This window comes from Parasteatoda tepidariorum, chromosome 4 (genome assembly GCF_982258835.1).
Source record: "Parasteatoda tepidariorum strain Cologne lab strain chromosome 4, Ptep-v5.0, whole genome shotgun sequence".
NCBI lineage: Eukaryota > Metazoa > Arthropoda > Arachnida > Araneae > Theridiidae > Parasteatoda > Parasteatoda tepidariorum.
Window position 1 is genome coordinate 74,411,923 of NC_141758.1, and position 14,328 is coordinate 74,426,250.

At 27.8% G+C, this 14,328-nt stretch overlaps 1 protein-coding gene across 1 annotated transcript; it reads left to right on the forward strand.

Annotated features, from left to right (window-relative positions):
- The first annotated feature begins 1,010 nt into the window (after nt 1–1,010).
- Nucleotides 1,011–12,981, forward strand: LOC107457184 (zinc finger TRAF-type-containing protein 1-A). The gene is made up of 5 exons (XM_016075284.3): nt 1,011–1,510; nt 4,648–4,886; nt 7,972–8,183; nt 8,391–8,553; nt 11,750–12,981. Exons 1-5 carry the CDS (start codon nt 1,316–1,318, stop codon nt 11,952–11,954), a joined length of 1,014 nt encoding a protein of 337 aa, XP_015930770.1. The 5' UTR covers nt 1,011–1,315; the 3' UTR covers nt 11,955–12,981.
- The last annotated feature ends 1,347 nt before the right edge of the window (nt 12,982–14,328 follow it).

The following is a 14,328-nucleotide window of genomic DNA, read 5'->3' on the forward strand; positions in this document are numbered from 1 at the left end:
CTTCAGTTTTTATTTCATTCCTTTTTATTCTCTCAACTTGGTTGCTTAGTAACGCAGTATTTCTCTCTTGTCAATTTTTGGCCTCTTTTGGGGTCACCGCCAGATACATAAAACTTCATAGTGCCCTAAATTTTGATACATTTTTTTTAAAATTTAGTCTCTCTCTCTCTCTCTCTCTCTCTCTCTCTCTCTCTATATATATATATATATATATATATATATATATATATATATATATATGCTACGCTACAAGAGTAGAAGCTACAGTAGTTTCACTATTTACAGCGAGTCACTTTTAACCACTGATTTTAATAGTCAAAAATCCGAATCGGTTGGGAGAAAGATATGCTTATTCAATATTATTATTCTACTGTGTCAGAATTCTAAACCCAAAATAATGTCTGCGCAACAAACTAGTATTCAGATTTATGAAGGGAAGGCTTTCGAACCAAAATGATTGAGCCCTTGTTCTTGAAAGTCGATAATTAAGGGGATCAAAATCTATTAAATAGAACCACTTTTTTTTTTTTTTTTTTTTTTTTTTGCTGCTGTGCACTGTATCAGCTATTAGCTAGTATACTCAAGAATTAACTCAGATGTTCCTTTTAACTTACACAATTTGCTTACATTAAGTATTCAATTCATCTATATCCATAGATATAAACTAGCATTAAAGATGTTTCATTGGAATGTCACAACGACGTATATTCCGAAATTTCTTTCTCCTCATGCTATAGTGAGCCCCTTAATATTTTAACATAAAGCGTGCATTTAACTTTTATTTAATATTTGTCATACTTTTATTTACTCTTATTTATTCCCAGGATCACATATCATTTAAAAAAGAACCCAATTTTTTCAAAATTTAATTATCACCCTATTAGCAAGCAAAGGTGATATGATCGACTGTACTAATTGGCCATGATTCCGATTGCAGCGCCCACACTACACAATTACGGCAATCTCTCTGATAGCGTGTGCATGAAAGATTTTTTTCTCTCGGCTCGTTTGTTACTTTGTTTCATATAATTGAAGTGAAGTTAAATTTTGTTGTCTGTCTATTGAAGTTTTGCTTTGTGATGCTTTATTTCTATTTTTATTAATTTCAAATAAAAACTGCATAAATCATCTGAAATTATTAACTTAACCTAATCTAACTTCAAAAAGAAAGAAATATAATTAATAGTATAATTCCTCTTAGCAAGGCATAAATCTTGTGTAAAAAAATGAAACTAATGTGATAGATTTTATAACGACTTTGGGAAGTCAAAGACTTATTTTTTTTTATTATTCAATATATTTACTTCAATTTATCATGACGGAAGGTGGAACATCTCCATCAGATTCTCAATTTCAAGCAAATATTACATTTGAAAATCCCGTTTCTGTAGCTAGTATAGAAATTAGCTCAATTTTTAAAAATGAAGATAAATCAACTTTGAAATTTAAGTTGAAAGAAATTCTCCGTTGTGCTGTTTGTTTAGAACTTCGAAGATCAGCGATATTCCAGGTTATTTAAAATCTTTTTTTTCTTTCTTTCATAACTGAAACAAAACTTGTTATGAAATTCATGAAGGTTACAATGAATGTCCATATTCATTTTCGTTTTCAAAGTTAAAAAATTATATGTATTTTTTTAATTTTCTAATTATTTTTTTTAGCTTTGGTATACACCATAATGAAAAGTAAAATGTAAAGAAATATACTAAGTTGACCTATACATAGTCTGTTAGAAAGCATGTAGAATACATTTTTAGGTTCGAGAATGTTAAAATTAACATTAAAATCACAATTTTTATTCGAAAATTTCTAATAACAATCACAGTAAATATATCACAGTTCAATCATAGTAAATATATGTTATCACGAGCCTACATAACATCAAATAATAAATATGTTAGTTATTATACTTATAAAAAATTATATTATCATTGATATCTATAAATATTTGTTACAACATATTTACTTAAAATCTATTAAGAAAAATATTACTGTGCTTAAAAAAATTTGTAAGTAATAATATCGGGAAATAACCGCTAGTTAAAGAAGAAAAAAATTATTAGTTATTATGCTTATAAAATTATGGGTAATAATATACCAAATATATGTTATTATGAACTAATTTAAAATTAATTAAGAAAAATATTAAATTATAAAGTAATAGTACATTGATATAGATTACAAAAATCGATTTTATAAAACTTCTCTATCTTCATAGTGGTTTAACAATCAAATAATCTCTGTTTTACTAGATTTCACTGAAGATTTTGAATGTTTAAATACTTTCAGTTTGCCGCCATAAATGAAATCTTAGTAGTAAATTGGATTTTTTCCCCTTTAATGCATTCAGGCCGGGGTGACCCACCGGTGGGTCACGCTAGATTGTCTCATCTTGGCAGCGCACCCGAGTAAAAACTGGTAACAATAAACTTCATTTTTTAGTTTTTTTCCGGGAATAATAAAAATCCATAACTGCCAATTGTTTGTAACGGATGCAATTTTTATATTGAATTGCTTCTTTGCCGAAAATAATATTAATAATTTCCTTACAGTGATAAATTTCCTTATAGTGAATTGTTATTGTTGAGAATAGAGTAACTCCTCCCGAATATTATCTAATATTGAAATAGTTCTGCTACCAGTATTTTCTCTTTTCCCGTACCAGTATTTTCACTTTTCCCGGCGTGAACATGTTAATCAATGCTCCAGAGTAAATTGGTAATTTTTCTAAGTTTCAGTTAAAAAAAAAAAATTTAAATTAATCTTCCCGAACAGCAGTATCCTTTCCCTTGAGTGAGCATTAGTTCAAAGATAAGTTCATGCTCATTTTTCTAGGTTTCTTAGTATGAAATCTTACTATTGAGTTCTTTTTTCCCTTTAATCTATGCCCCAGAGTAAATTAGTCATTTTTCTAAGTTTCAGAAGAAAAAATTTTTTTAAATGAATCTTCCCGAACAGCAGTGTCCTTTCCCTTGAGTGAGCATTAGTTCAAAGATAAGTTCATGCTCATTTTTCTAGGTTTCTTAGTATGAAATCTTACTATTGAGTTCTTTTTTCCCTGTAATCTATGCCCCAGAGTAAATTAGTCATTTTTCTAAGTTTCAGTTAAGAAACATTATTTTTTAAATGAATCTTCCCGAACAGCAATGTCCTTTCCCTTAAGTGAGCATTACTTCAAAGATAAGTTCACGCTCATTTTTCTAGGTTTCTTAGTATGAAATCTTAGTATTAAGTTGTTTTTTTTCCCTTAATCAATGCCCCAGAGCTGGGGGGGGGGGCAACTGTGGCTCGCCGAAAGGTTTTATCTGGCCCGCGGATATAATTTTAACTTGCTGATCTGTGGCGAATATAAACAATATACATCCACTTTCTTGCCTACTTTTTTAAAGTTATTTTACTTTCATTTTTAACTAAGTACTGCTGACCTTTTAACTTTCTCTATTTTTGTTCTACAAAACATAAATTGGTGGAAATAGTTAGCACAGACAGCTTCAATTGGTAAAATGTTGAAAGCAGAAGTTCTTTATAGAATAGCTGTAGATTGGTGCCATCTGAAGCAGTTGTTTCTGAATATGCCAAAAATTGAGTTCTACAAAATCATTACCAAAAGCTAGTTTCCCAAATATTTAATGCCTAGAAAATCAGTGCTATGTTTGCTTCATTTTATTTATGTGAACAAGTGCTTTCATCTATGAACCTTAGAAAAAAAAAAATATTTTAGAAATAGAATAACAGACAAACATTTACCATTGTTCCTTAAAATAAGTACATCTTACTTGGAACTTCAATATAAGGAACTTTTAAAAATGAAATTGCAATTTTATTCATCTCATTAAATATTTATGTTAAGAATTGTATATAGTATTTTTTATATTTTAGATGTAAAATAACTTTGAACTGATATTTGAGATGTAAAATAACTTTTAGAATAAAAAAAACTTTGCCCACCTAACTTTTTATTCTTGATTTTTTGCCCTCGACCAAAAAAGTTTGCCCATCCCTGTCTCAGAGTAAATTAGTAACTTTCCTAAGTTTCAGCTAAGAAACATTTTTTTAAATGAATCTGCCTACGAGCAGCAGTGTTCTTTCCCTTGAGTAAGCATTAGTTGAAAGATAAGTTCATGCTTGTTTTTCTAGGTTTAGGCTTGGCAAATTCCAATGACATTAAGGTGAAACATTGATTGAATATTTTTTTCTCCTGACTTAGCCCAACACAAACAATTAATGTGACAGATAAAGATCAAAACTTAGAAAGATAAATTGTCGGAACTTACAAATATAATACATCTGTATTTACAAACGTAGCAAATTTATAAATTTTTTTTAAAAATTTTTATTTTTAATAACTGAACCAAAAAGATGTTTATATGTTTGTTTAAATTGTAAATAGTAAGAAAGCATATTCAAACTTTGCCTTGAACCTGAGCTCATTGTATTTGCATAAATAATGTCGTTCATCCCATCTCTAGCCTGAACTCAACTGAATCATTATCTTTAATCATTGGGATCATAAAATTAAAAAAATAAAGGCTTTTTTTATACAATACTGTTTTATTTTTTACATTCTCAATGTTAATCTGTTTTGTAAATGCTATCGAAGTATTTTCAGCAATGAAATTTGTTATTACTAATGATTTTTATTTACAGTGCAAATATGGTCATTTGATTTGTGCTGGTTGTTTTGGAGAAATCCTAAATGAAAGTCGTCTGCAAAATGAGATTGCATCTTGCCCTACTTGCCAAACCACTATTAGCAAAGATTTATGTTCTCGAAACATAGCTGTTGAACGAACCATATCAGAACTTCCAATGACTTGCCCACACTGTTCACTTGAGATTGTTCCAGAAATTTATAAAGTTCATAAAAAGAGTTTGTGTGATAAAAGGTTCGTATTTTTAAAAAAAATTTATTTGTGTAAAAAGGAAAAATAGATAAAAGAGGTAGATATAAAACATCATCACCTTTATATGAGCATAATAATGTATGGTACTTATCGCAGTGTTCCCCTTAAGCATTTTTATAGAGGCGGTCCACCCTTTATCTGCTTTTTAATCCCTATAAATGTGCTTTCTTTGCTCTTTTTGTAAAACTAAGCAATAAGCTACTATCCCTTTAAAAACACTGCCATTTTACTCATATTCCATTTAAAAAAATAAATAACTCCCCATTTAAATAAAAATTACACACCGGTAAAATTATTTGTGTTTATAGGTTTAATTTTTATTACTATTACATATATTTACTTTGTTAGGATTATTCTCAACTTGTTAAAGTTTCTCTTTTTATCAGGTATATTAATGAATTTTTTAAGTGATTTTAAAATTATTTTTTAAGTAAATATGTTTTCAAAAAAAATGCACCATTAAATGTATATTTTTTTTATAGTTTTTAGTTTAAATTATAGAGAAAATCTTTCAAGTTGTTTATCAATTAATAATTTTTTTTAGTTTAAATTTTTTTGAAACAATTTAGCTCAGAGATTGTCGTTTAGCATGCCTTTAATTATTTTTTATAAACTGCAAATTTTTCTCTTGTTTTGATTATGTGTGAGAATGACTTTTTGAAAAAGATAATTAAAATAGTATAAGAGGGTTTTTTAAAAATTGTTGAGACTCAAATTCAGTTATTGTGTAACAGTACACAATTTGATAAATTTTTACAATGTTAAGTGAATGCCCTTTCAAATTTCGAGTGCCCTGTGCTTTTTTGTCCCTAGAGAGAACTCTGCCTATTGGTTACAGGGACTGGTTTACACAGGTAACTGCTACTGATAATTCAGATAAATGTATCAAATATAACAATTATTGATGATATCAAAATAGTAAGTGGGAAATTATCCCAATAATCATTGGTAATTATAATTATTGAATACATTAATATACCAATCAATATAAAATAATATATCAAAAAGTTAATATTGCCAATATTATTGAATACATGTGTAAGTATGATATATTTTATTTGGGTTACAAAATTTCAAGCTATGTAAAAATAATGTAAATTGCAAAAATAATGTATAATGTTTCTGTTAAATATCATTTTTTTTTTAACTAAACATTTAGTTGATATTAAAATTAAGCATTATCAGTTATTTGAATTGTTCATGTTGCTAACTACTGGGAAAATAATGCGTAAGTTACTGTTCAACGTAAAAGAAATTTTTTTACTACACTTATATTACATAATATTAAAATTCTGCAATTATCAGTTATTTGGACTGTTGTTGGTGTGAAAATTTGGAAAGTAGTTGCTAACTTATAGTCCATGTGATTGAAAAGTATGTAGTATATTAATTTTGTGGTATTGATATACATTAATGTACATTTATTATCAAACAAAAAATGTATTGAGATTATCAAAAGGTTATTAAAGGATATAAACTATAAAATTAATGAAAATGCTAGTTTAAACTCTTATCACAAATCTATCCACATAATGAAAACTCATAATTTCACTGTCAAGATCAATAATCAAATGAAGAAAATTTTTAATTTGTATATTGCAATGAATAATTAATATTGAATTTTCGCTTTAATTAAGAATGTTTAATTGTGATTCCTTGTTTTTCTCTTCAACTTACAATATTTCATTAATTAATCATAGTTAACATTGTTATTAAATATTAGTTTTAACATTTTAGCTTATTATTACAGTTTCTGAATTATTTTTTGTTTGTTTTTTAACTTATAATGTATTTTAACAAGTAACCATAAGGAGGCATTCAAATATGACGTAAGCATATTTTTGGCAGTTTGAAGTCTCTTTTCCCCCTTGTCAGCAAAAGTAAATAAATTACCTGACCATTATTTTTAACTTTACTTTAGATTTTTAATGTAGTAATCTAATTTTGGGATTAAATTTAAATAAATTACTTTGAATTTACGTTTTAATACATTTTATAACATTTTTAGTTGAATATTCTTTAAGAATCTTTCGTGTTAAAAACTCTTGTCTTCTGAAATAAACTTTAACAAAGTTTTTTTTTTCCAATATTTTCTTCAAAAAATTCAACTTCTGTTTGAAATTTAAAATGTTTCCTGCTGTAATTTTTATGTTAATTTTTTTTTTCTTTTTGATTTTAAAGGAAGTTTTTAGAATAAGGGGATTTTAAATGTCTCACATATGCATTGCTCTGCTCCTCCACTCTTTTTTAGTAAAAATAATCAAATCACAAACCCGTGATGGGTGCTTGTGTAATATTTGAACTGTCATTAGTTGCATTGTCATCAAATATTGTAATTTTAACTTTTATTTGCAGCTTTTCATTTTTGCATTCTGAAATATTTTGCTTTTTAAAATTGTATTGTTTGTTTACTGCAAACTCAGGTCCCATGCTAATCATTCGCCACCTTGCCAAATGCGATAAAATTATAAATTTGGTGAATAAAATTGTGTTTTGGGTAATGATTTTTTCTACTGAAAAAAGAATAGTTAACTTGATTCAAAATTTCGCCCAGAATGAATTTTTTAAAAAAACAAATCAGTCTTTTTTATTCTATTTCAGTAATTTTTGGTACATGCGTCGCAGCATGACCAATTAAAATTTGGTCAAAATAATATAAGTCTGAAGCAAAAGTACTGTAGAATAGTTTTCTATGGGGAAAAAAATTGATCTTAAAATTTTTTAAGATTTGTGTTTGGCGAAGACTTTCTAAAATTGGAGAATACTCCTCATGTCTGGCTAATAATTTGAAATCCTTAGTGCAGGTCCTGTTTACTTTGTAAAAATATTATAAGAAAAATGTTTTATGTTTTTTTCAAAGTGATTAATATTTCTTAGAATTTTTATAAATTTCTTGTTATTATCAGAATAATTCCATCAATTTTTAATACAAAATAATATTAAGTATTTAATAATAACAAGTGAATATAGGTTACCAAATAACAGATACATTATTTACTGTTGGATATTTTACCTTATTATTCTTTTTATTTATTTATTAATGTGCTTTTACTTTTGTAAATTGTAGGCCTGCCATATGTTGCAATCATTTAATTGGCTGCCCATGGGAAGGACCTTACCTTGAAAAATACAAGCATCAAGAGCAATGTAAACAGCTTTATGCTAATGGTTATGAAATATTGAAGGCCTTAACTGCAATGGATCAGGAAAACAAAGAAGAAGTTCATCTTTATGAAAGAATATTTGAACTTCTTTCTGTTGAAAAGTTTTCTTATTTTGGTAAAGTATTTGTTTAATATTTAAAAATATTTAGGAAAATTTATTTCATTCTATATTATTAGTAAATATAAAGTAGGTAGAGTATTTGCTAAATATCTAATTTTATTTATGAATTCTGGGTACTTAATATTTGGGTGTGTCTACTTGTTCTATTGTGTGTGGATAATTGGCTGATCAAATTAAATTTTTTTCCTCTTATGCTTTTAGATTTGCAGTTCAAAGCTTCAACATGCACATGTGAAAATAAAGCTGTTACGTATGAAACATCCAAGTTTTCTGCATTTGATAATTTGTGGCTTGTGAGTGGAAATATTAAAGAAGAACCTTTTGAATTTCAATATAAGTTGATTTTGAAAACAAAATTATCAGGGTAAGCATCCAATTTTTAATACATATATATATCAGGGGTGACTGTGACACAAGGTAAAAAAAAACCTGAAAATTTTATGTGCAAAAAATTTATATCACGATAGCAATTTACCTATCATACATATTTCATATTTAACATAGCTTTTTGAAATAAGATTTATAATTAAATTACCTACCAATGAAGAATATCACATTTTTATAGTAACTAATTTCAGAAAAAACTTAGTTCTTACAAAAATCGCGATGTCAGATTTTAAAAAATTGCATGAATAGGAATCGTGATATTGAATTTTAAAATCGCGTTAATATGAATCGCGATATTGGAATTTAAAATCACTTGAATATGAATACGATTTAAAAACACATAAATATGGATCGCAATGTGCAGCTTTTAAATCACTAAAAAAATGAGAATCGGTGTTTGATATTACAAACGCATTATTGGGCTTTGAAAAAGCTAGAACTCGAATTGTGGCATTAGATTTTAAATTCATGTGAATACGAATCGCAAATATGATTTTTCAAAGGCGTAAATACAAATCATAACATTGGATTTTTAAATCATGTGATTATGAATCACAAAATGCAACTTTTAATTTAGATAAATAAAAAATCAATGTTGGTTATTCAAACCGCGTGAATAAAAACGGCTATATAAGTGGATTCCGGCGAAGTTCCAACTATTCAAAATGGCGAAAATTCGTCAAGTCAAAAGAATCAAACTGGCGGATTTCTGCCCATTTACGGAGAAATCATGTGTATGTAAGCGTCTTGTTAGGGGAAAGGGTTTTAGATTGAGGAATTAAGTGAAAATTTTGTCATAGTATAAGTCTTTGATTAGTAAAACTCTGAGAAACATTGGTCTTAAGAAATGCTGAATTTCGCGATATTCCCAGAAAAATCGTATGCCCGGCTCCTAATTTTTAGAATCGGGAGGATAATATTAAAAACCCAGAATTCAATCATCCCTGATATATTTATTGTACAATACATGTACTAAATTATAAAATAATTAATTTTACTAAATAATCTTTTTCTTATTTAGAAATAAGTTGTGGAAATTTATTTTCATGTGAAAAATTTTGATATATGTTGAGCATTCAAATATCTAATTAATGACTAAATTTGTTTAATTAAGAAATATAATTTCTACAGAAAAAATCTGAGAATTCTGATTTGAATTAACAGGTTAAATCATGTTTTATTTAATAAAGAGTTCAAATACTTAAATAGCTTATGATATGAAATATTTAAATGTTTTTTAATTATATTTCTTTAAAAACATAAACTCTACAGTAAAAATATTAGACCTGTTTATATTAAGCTTGTTTGTTAAAAAAAATATCTATTAGTTATTTATTTGATTTTTTTTAAAAATATATTTCCTATTAAACTGTGTTTTAAAAATTTTTCTTAAACTTGGTAACAGCCTATGGGGTGTAGGAAAAAACACTTTTTTTCCCAGTGTGTTATGATTAAAATATATTTCCAGTATTTTCTTATTAATAAAAAATATTTGTTTTAGATTGATGGAAAATGATTTTTAAAAGATTAAATTCTGGGAAACAAATCATTACCACTTAATATTTATCAAGTATTGTAAATATTTTTCTAAAAACATGATTATATCATCAATAGGGAACTCTATAGTGATTCAATAATTGTAGTCCATAGAATAACTTTGGTATCTACATGCCAAATTTATGAATTATTTTCTTTATTGCAGGCAAATTGGGAATTAATTTTAAATTGTGAAATGTTTGTTAAAATTAGTCCAAACTTGTGAAAACCTGTTATTTACTTAAATTACAACTGAAATGCCCTTATAAAAAAAAAAAAAGATAGAGAGAGAGGACCATTATCAGGAAAATATTATCTTTATAAATTAGTCAGGAAATTGGTTAAAATTTAGACCACTTAATTTCATTTTTTGTAATATCTCTTGAACCATTTATACAAATCATTAAGAATCACAAACAAATGTGAAAATCGTTTACCCAAAATTAATTTCATGCAAAATATATTTTTTTAGATAATTTATTATTTAATTTAATATTTGTTTATTGCTGAGGCATACAATTATTTTTATAGTTACAAATTATGTATTTGTGAGAGAGAAAAAAAATCCATAATACGAATGAGATTAGTATAATAATTTCTGTGTAATGAAGTTTTATAAAAGTCAGATTTTCAATTTTTTTTTAAAATTATTTGACTAACTCTGATTAAATTTTTGATTTTGTCATTTAAAGCTACAGAACTGTAGACTAAATTTTCTGATTCTTAATTAAACAAGGAAAACAATAGTCAAGGGACGAGATTTTCGTTATCGACAATTTCATTGATATTTATAGGATCTCTCAGGTTCCTCAATTCAAGAGTAAATTCTCCACAAAAAAAATATCAATGCATAATAAACTTAATGAAAAAAGAATTATTAAATAAACAGCAGTCGCCATAGCAACGCACGCTATGACAACTCATGCACACTCTTTGCTCTTGAAAAATTGCTTAGTTTAAATTGATGCAAACATTTGTGTCATACATAAACATATTATTCTATTTTTTTCATTATTAATTAAGTTATAAAAAATAATTATAATTTGTCGGATAAACAGGTTTTACAATTATGTGCATTTTATTTATTTTTGATTCACATTATTAGTGTTTATGAAAAACAGTGTCAGGTAACCATAGCAACCTTCTGCTCGCCTGCGCATTGCCCCATCCTCAGTTAGTTTAACGATAGATACGGATGAGAGCCGACGAAAGCTAACGCTCTGGTTTATTACAACGATTTAGTTTTTAGTGTATGTGTTTTATGTTGTTTCATTCTTAATAAACTCGTTTTGTTTTTTATTCACCATCATTTCTTCATATTAAATTAAAAAGAACCCTATAAGCAGTTTACGCAAAACATAAACACATAATGATTGAAACTTTTGACTGGTATTGTGACTACACTTTTGGGACCATATTTTTCAAACTGTGATTGCCCCTTATATTTTGAGGGTTATTCATGAAAAGTATCTGCTTTTCTAATTAAAAATAGAAATAGATCTTTGAACTATTAAGATTGTATTTTAGTATGTAAAAATCAGATCATTAGATCTAAAGTTATTAAGGTATTCCTTTTTTTACTTTGTGCACTTGCTCTACTGATTTAATACATAATATTTTTATTCTTTTACTTCCAGGCCTTTAAGCTTACATTACCTCTTAGTAAAGGGTCCTTACAGTGATATGGAGATAAAACCTCAATTACGTCATTTTACATTTACAGATAAAGCATCTGAAAGCCCTTCTAATAATTTAGTTCTTTGGTATAATACTGATTCTCTAGAAACTTTCTTCTTAGCTAAGCGTATAAATTTCCGCATTTTTTTATTTATTAATAAATAAATTGTTTCAAAGATATTTATTGTTAAAGTATTTATTGGGTTAGCAGGAAAGTGTAAAATAAAACAATTCTTTCTATACAAAAATAAAGCTTTAATCAGTCAAATCTCTCTCTCTCTCTGTTCAATTATTTTTTACCATTTTTCTGGCAACCATGATCCCATGCTCAGAGAACTTCGAGTCCTAATCAGCAAAAATCAGAACCAAGTGCAATTTGAGATCATTGTTATTATTTAAATTTAAAGAAATTTTCAAACTTCAAAATAAAGGATTATCCAACAATGCAAAGTCAGGGTTATTTGGGGTGAGGTGTAACTCACATCCCGCCCAAAAATGTTATGGTGAAACACTGTTCTTTTACTGTACTCCAAACTTGTAACTTCAGATTACTGTTTTAAAGATGACAAAATTGTTTAAATTCTAAGAATTTCAATAACCACAAATTGCACTTGGTTGAGTTTTTTGATGATAAGGACCAGATGTATGAGTGTTGGATCAAGAAGTTCCTAGAAAAATGACGAAAAGCCATCGGACAGAATTAAAGATATTTGACTGATTACTATTAATTTTTTGCATACCATAAATTAAGCTTTATTTCACATTAAAGACAAAATTACTTTCTTGTCAGCCCAATATATTTACTCATAAATTGACTACTTTTGTGTATGTCATGCATATCTTTCATTGTTGTTTTAATTGTTTAGATTAAGTTGGATAGTTTTCTCCTTGAGCGATAAAGTTAAAAAAAAAAAGTTTTAGCTATAAAATTCTTATTTAATTTTAATTAATTGTTCAAAAAGATTGTGTATGAAAGATGTACTTGAATAATATTAGAATACTATTAAATATTTTTTAGGTGTTCAAATTTTTTAAACATTACATCTTATTAATTTTCCGTGTTATTTTTTGTCCAGTACAAAGTTGTCTTTTACCCAGTCAATGTTGCTTGTATAGTAGCTTTTATTTGTAAATAATTAATAAATAGCTGTAAAGAAACATGAAATATTGAATAAAAGTATTATAATTTGTCTTCTTTTTGGCCTCATAAAAGTTAAGAAATATTTTGTTTTTGGCTTCAAAGTTATTCAAATAGAGCAAAATACACTGCTCAAAGCAATTAAAGGATATTGAGGTTGCAGGTCGATCTTGCAGCTGGAAAATTGTTTGAAAGATAGATATATTATCGACAGACAATGTAGGCTATATGAGATAAAAATTAAATTTGTTCGGCAGGGGAAAAAAAGTGTTTTGTTGAGCATTTGGGTACAAAAGGAAAAAAACACAATTTGTGCATATGAGAAAAAACAAGTAAAAAAAGCATTTCTTTAAAAGAAATCATTTTTAGTCGGGGGTATGGTTTCCCCGAACCGCCAGCAACATTGAACACCTTTGAGGCATCAAGTCAATGAGAGGCTGGGGTATTCTGTCTCACTCCTCCAGAAGAGCTCTTCCCAGTTTTTGGAGAGTTTGTGGGGGTGGTAGGAGTCTAGCAATTCGTCTGCTTAATATTTCAAGCATGCTAGATTGGGTTCATGTCCAGAGAACACCCTGCCCAATCCATTCTTATGATTCCTTACTCCAGAAGGAAATCATTCCTTAAGTTAGCACAATGTGTCTGCAATTGTTGTCCATTAACATGAAGTCATCTCCAATTGCTGCAGTGTAAGGGACTACAATATGTCTCACAGGGTGTGTAGCGTTTTTAAAAAGTGATTATTTTTTATTTTCGTTTTTTAAAAGCCCTTAAGGTGCTTTTTTTCATTGGGTATTTTTAAAAAGTGCTTAATGTTTCCTTTTCCAAATTGAGATTTTTCCTTTACCATGATGATTTTTCGCTATGAATTATGCAGAAAGACATTGTTCTATTCAATGTTTTCACAATTAATTCATCCCCAATCTATTTCGGTGAATCGCCAGACCGTAGCTTATGAAAACGACATTCGATTTACATGATTCAAAAATCTTGACAATTGTCAAACACAATGCCAAAAGAATTTATTTTTTTTGTTGCCATGACTGTTAAAACCAAATAAAACTGTCAATTGTCAAAAATTTTCTAACCCTGCCTAATTATGATATTCTTTTAAAGTGCTTGAAAAGTGCTTATTTTTTGTTGAATAATTTGGCTACGCACCCTGGTCTCAGTATCTTTTACCTATATCTGCGACCGGTCAGAGCTCCATTTCGAATGGTATGGAGATCAGTGCGTCCATCAATAGAGATGCCAAGAAGATTGGCATTCATATTTCGGTTTCTCCGAGCCATTACCGTTAAATAACGGTCTTAATTGGCATTGTTGCACGTCTACACCCTGATCTTCAACCTGCATGTCCAGTCTCCAAAAAATCGTTCCAGATGCTGGAAATCACACTTTGTG

What these genes read in the sequence shown, in the direction of transcription:
- LOC107457184 (XM_016075284.3), top strand. Translation starts at nt 1,316, where the DNA reads ATGACGGAAGGTGGAACATCTCCATCAGATTCTCAATTTCAAGCAAAT. An exon ending in TGAAAAGTTTTCTTATTTTG is followed by an intron (nt 8,184 to 8,390) that starts GTAAAGTATTTG and finishes TTATGCTTTTAG; the next exon opens with ATTTGCAGTTCAAAGCTTCA. An exon ending in TTGAAAACAAAATTATCAGG is followed by an intron (nt 8,554 to 11,749) that starts GTAAGCATCCAA and finishes TTTTACTTCCAG; the next exon opens with GCCTTTAAGCTTACATTACC.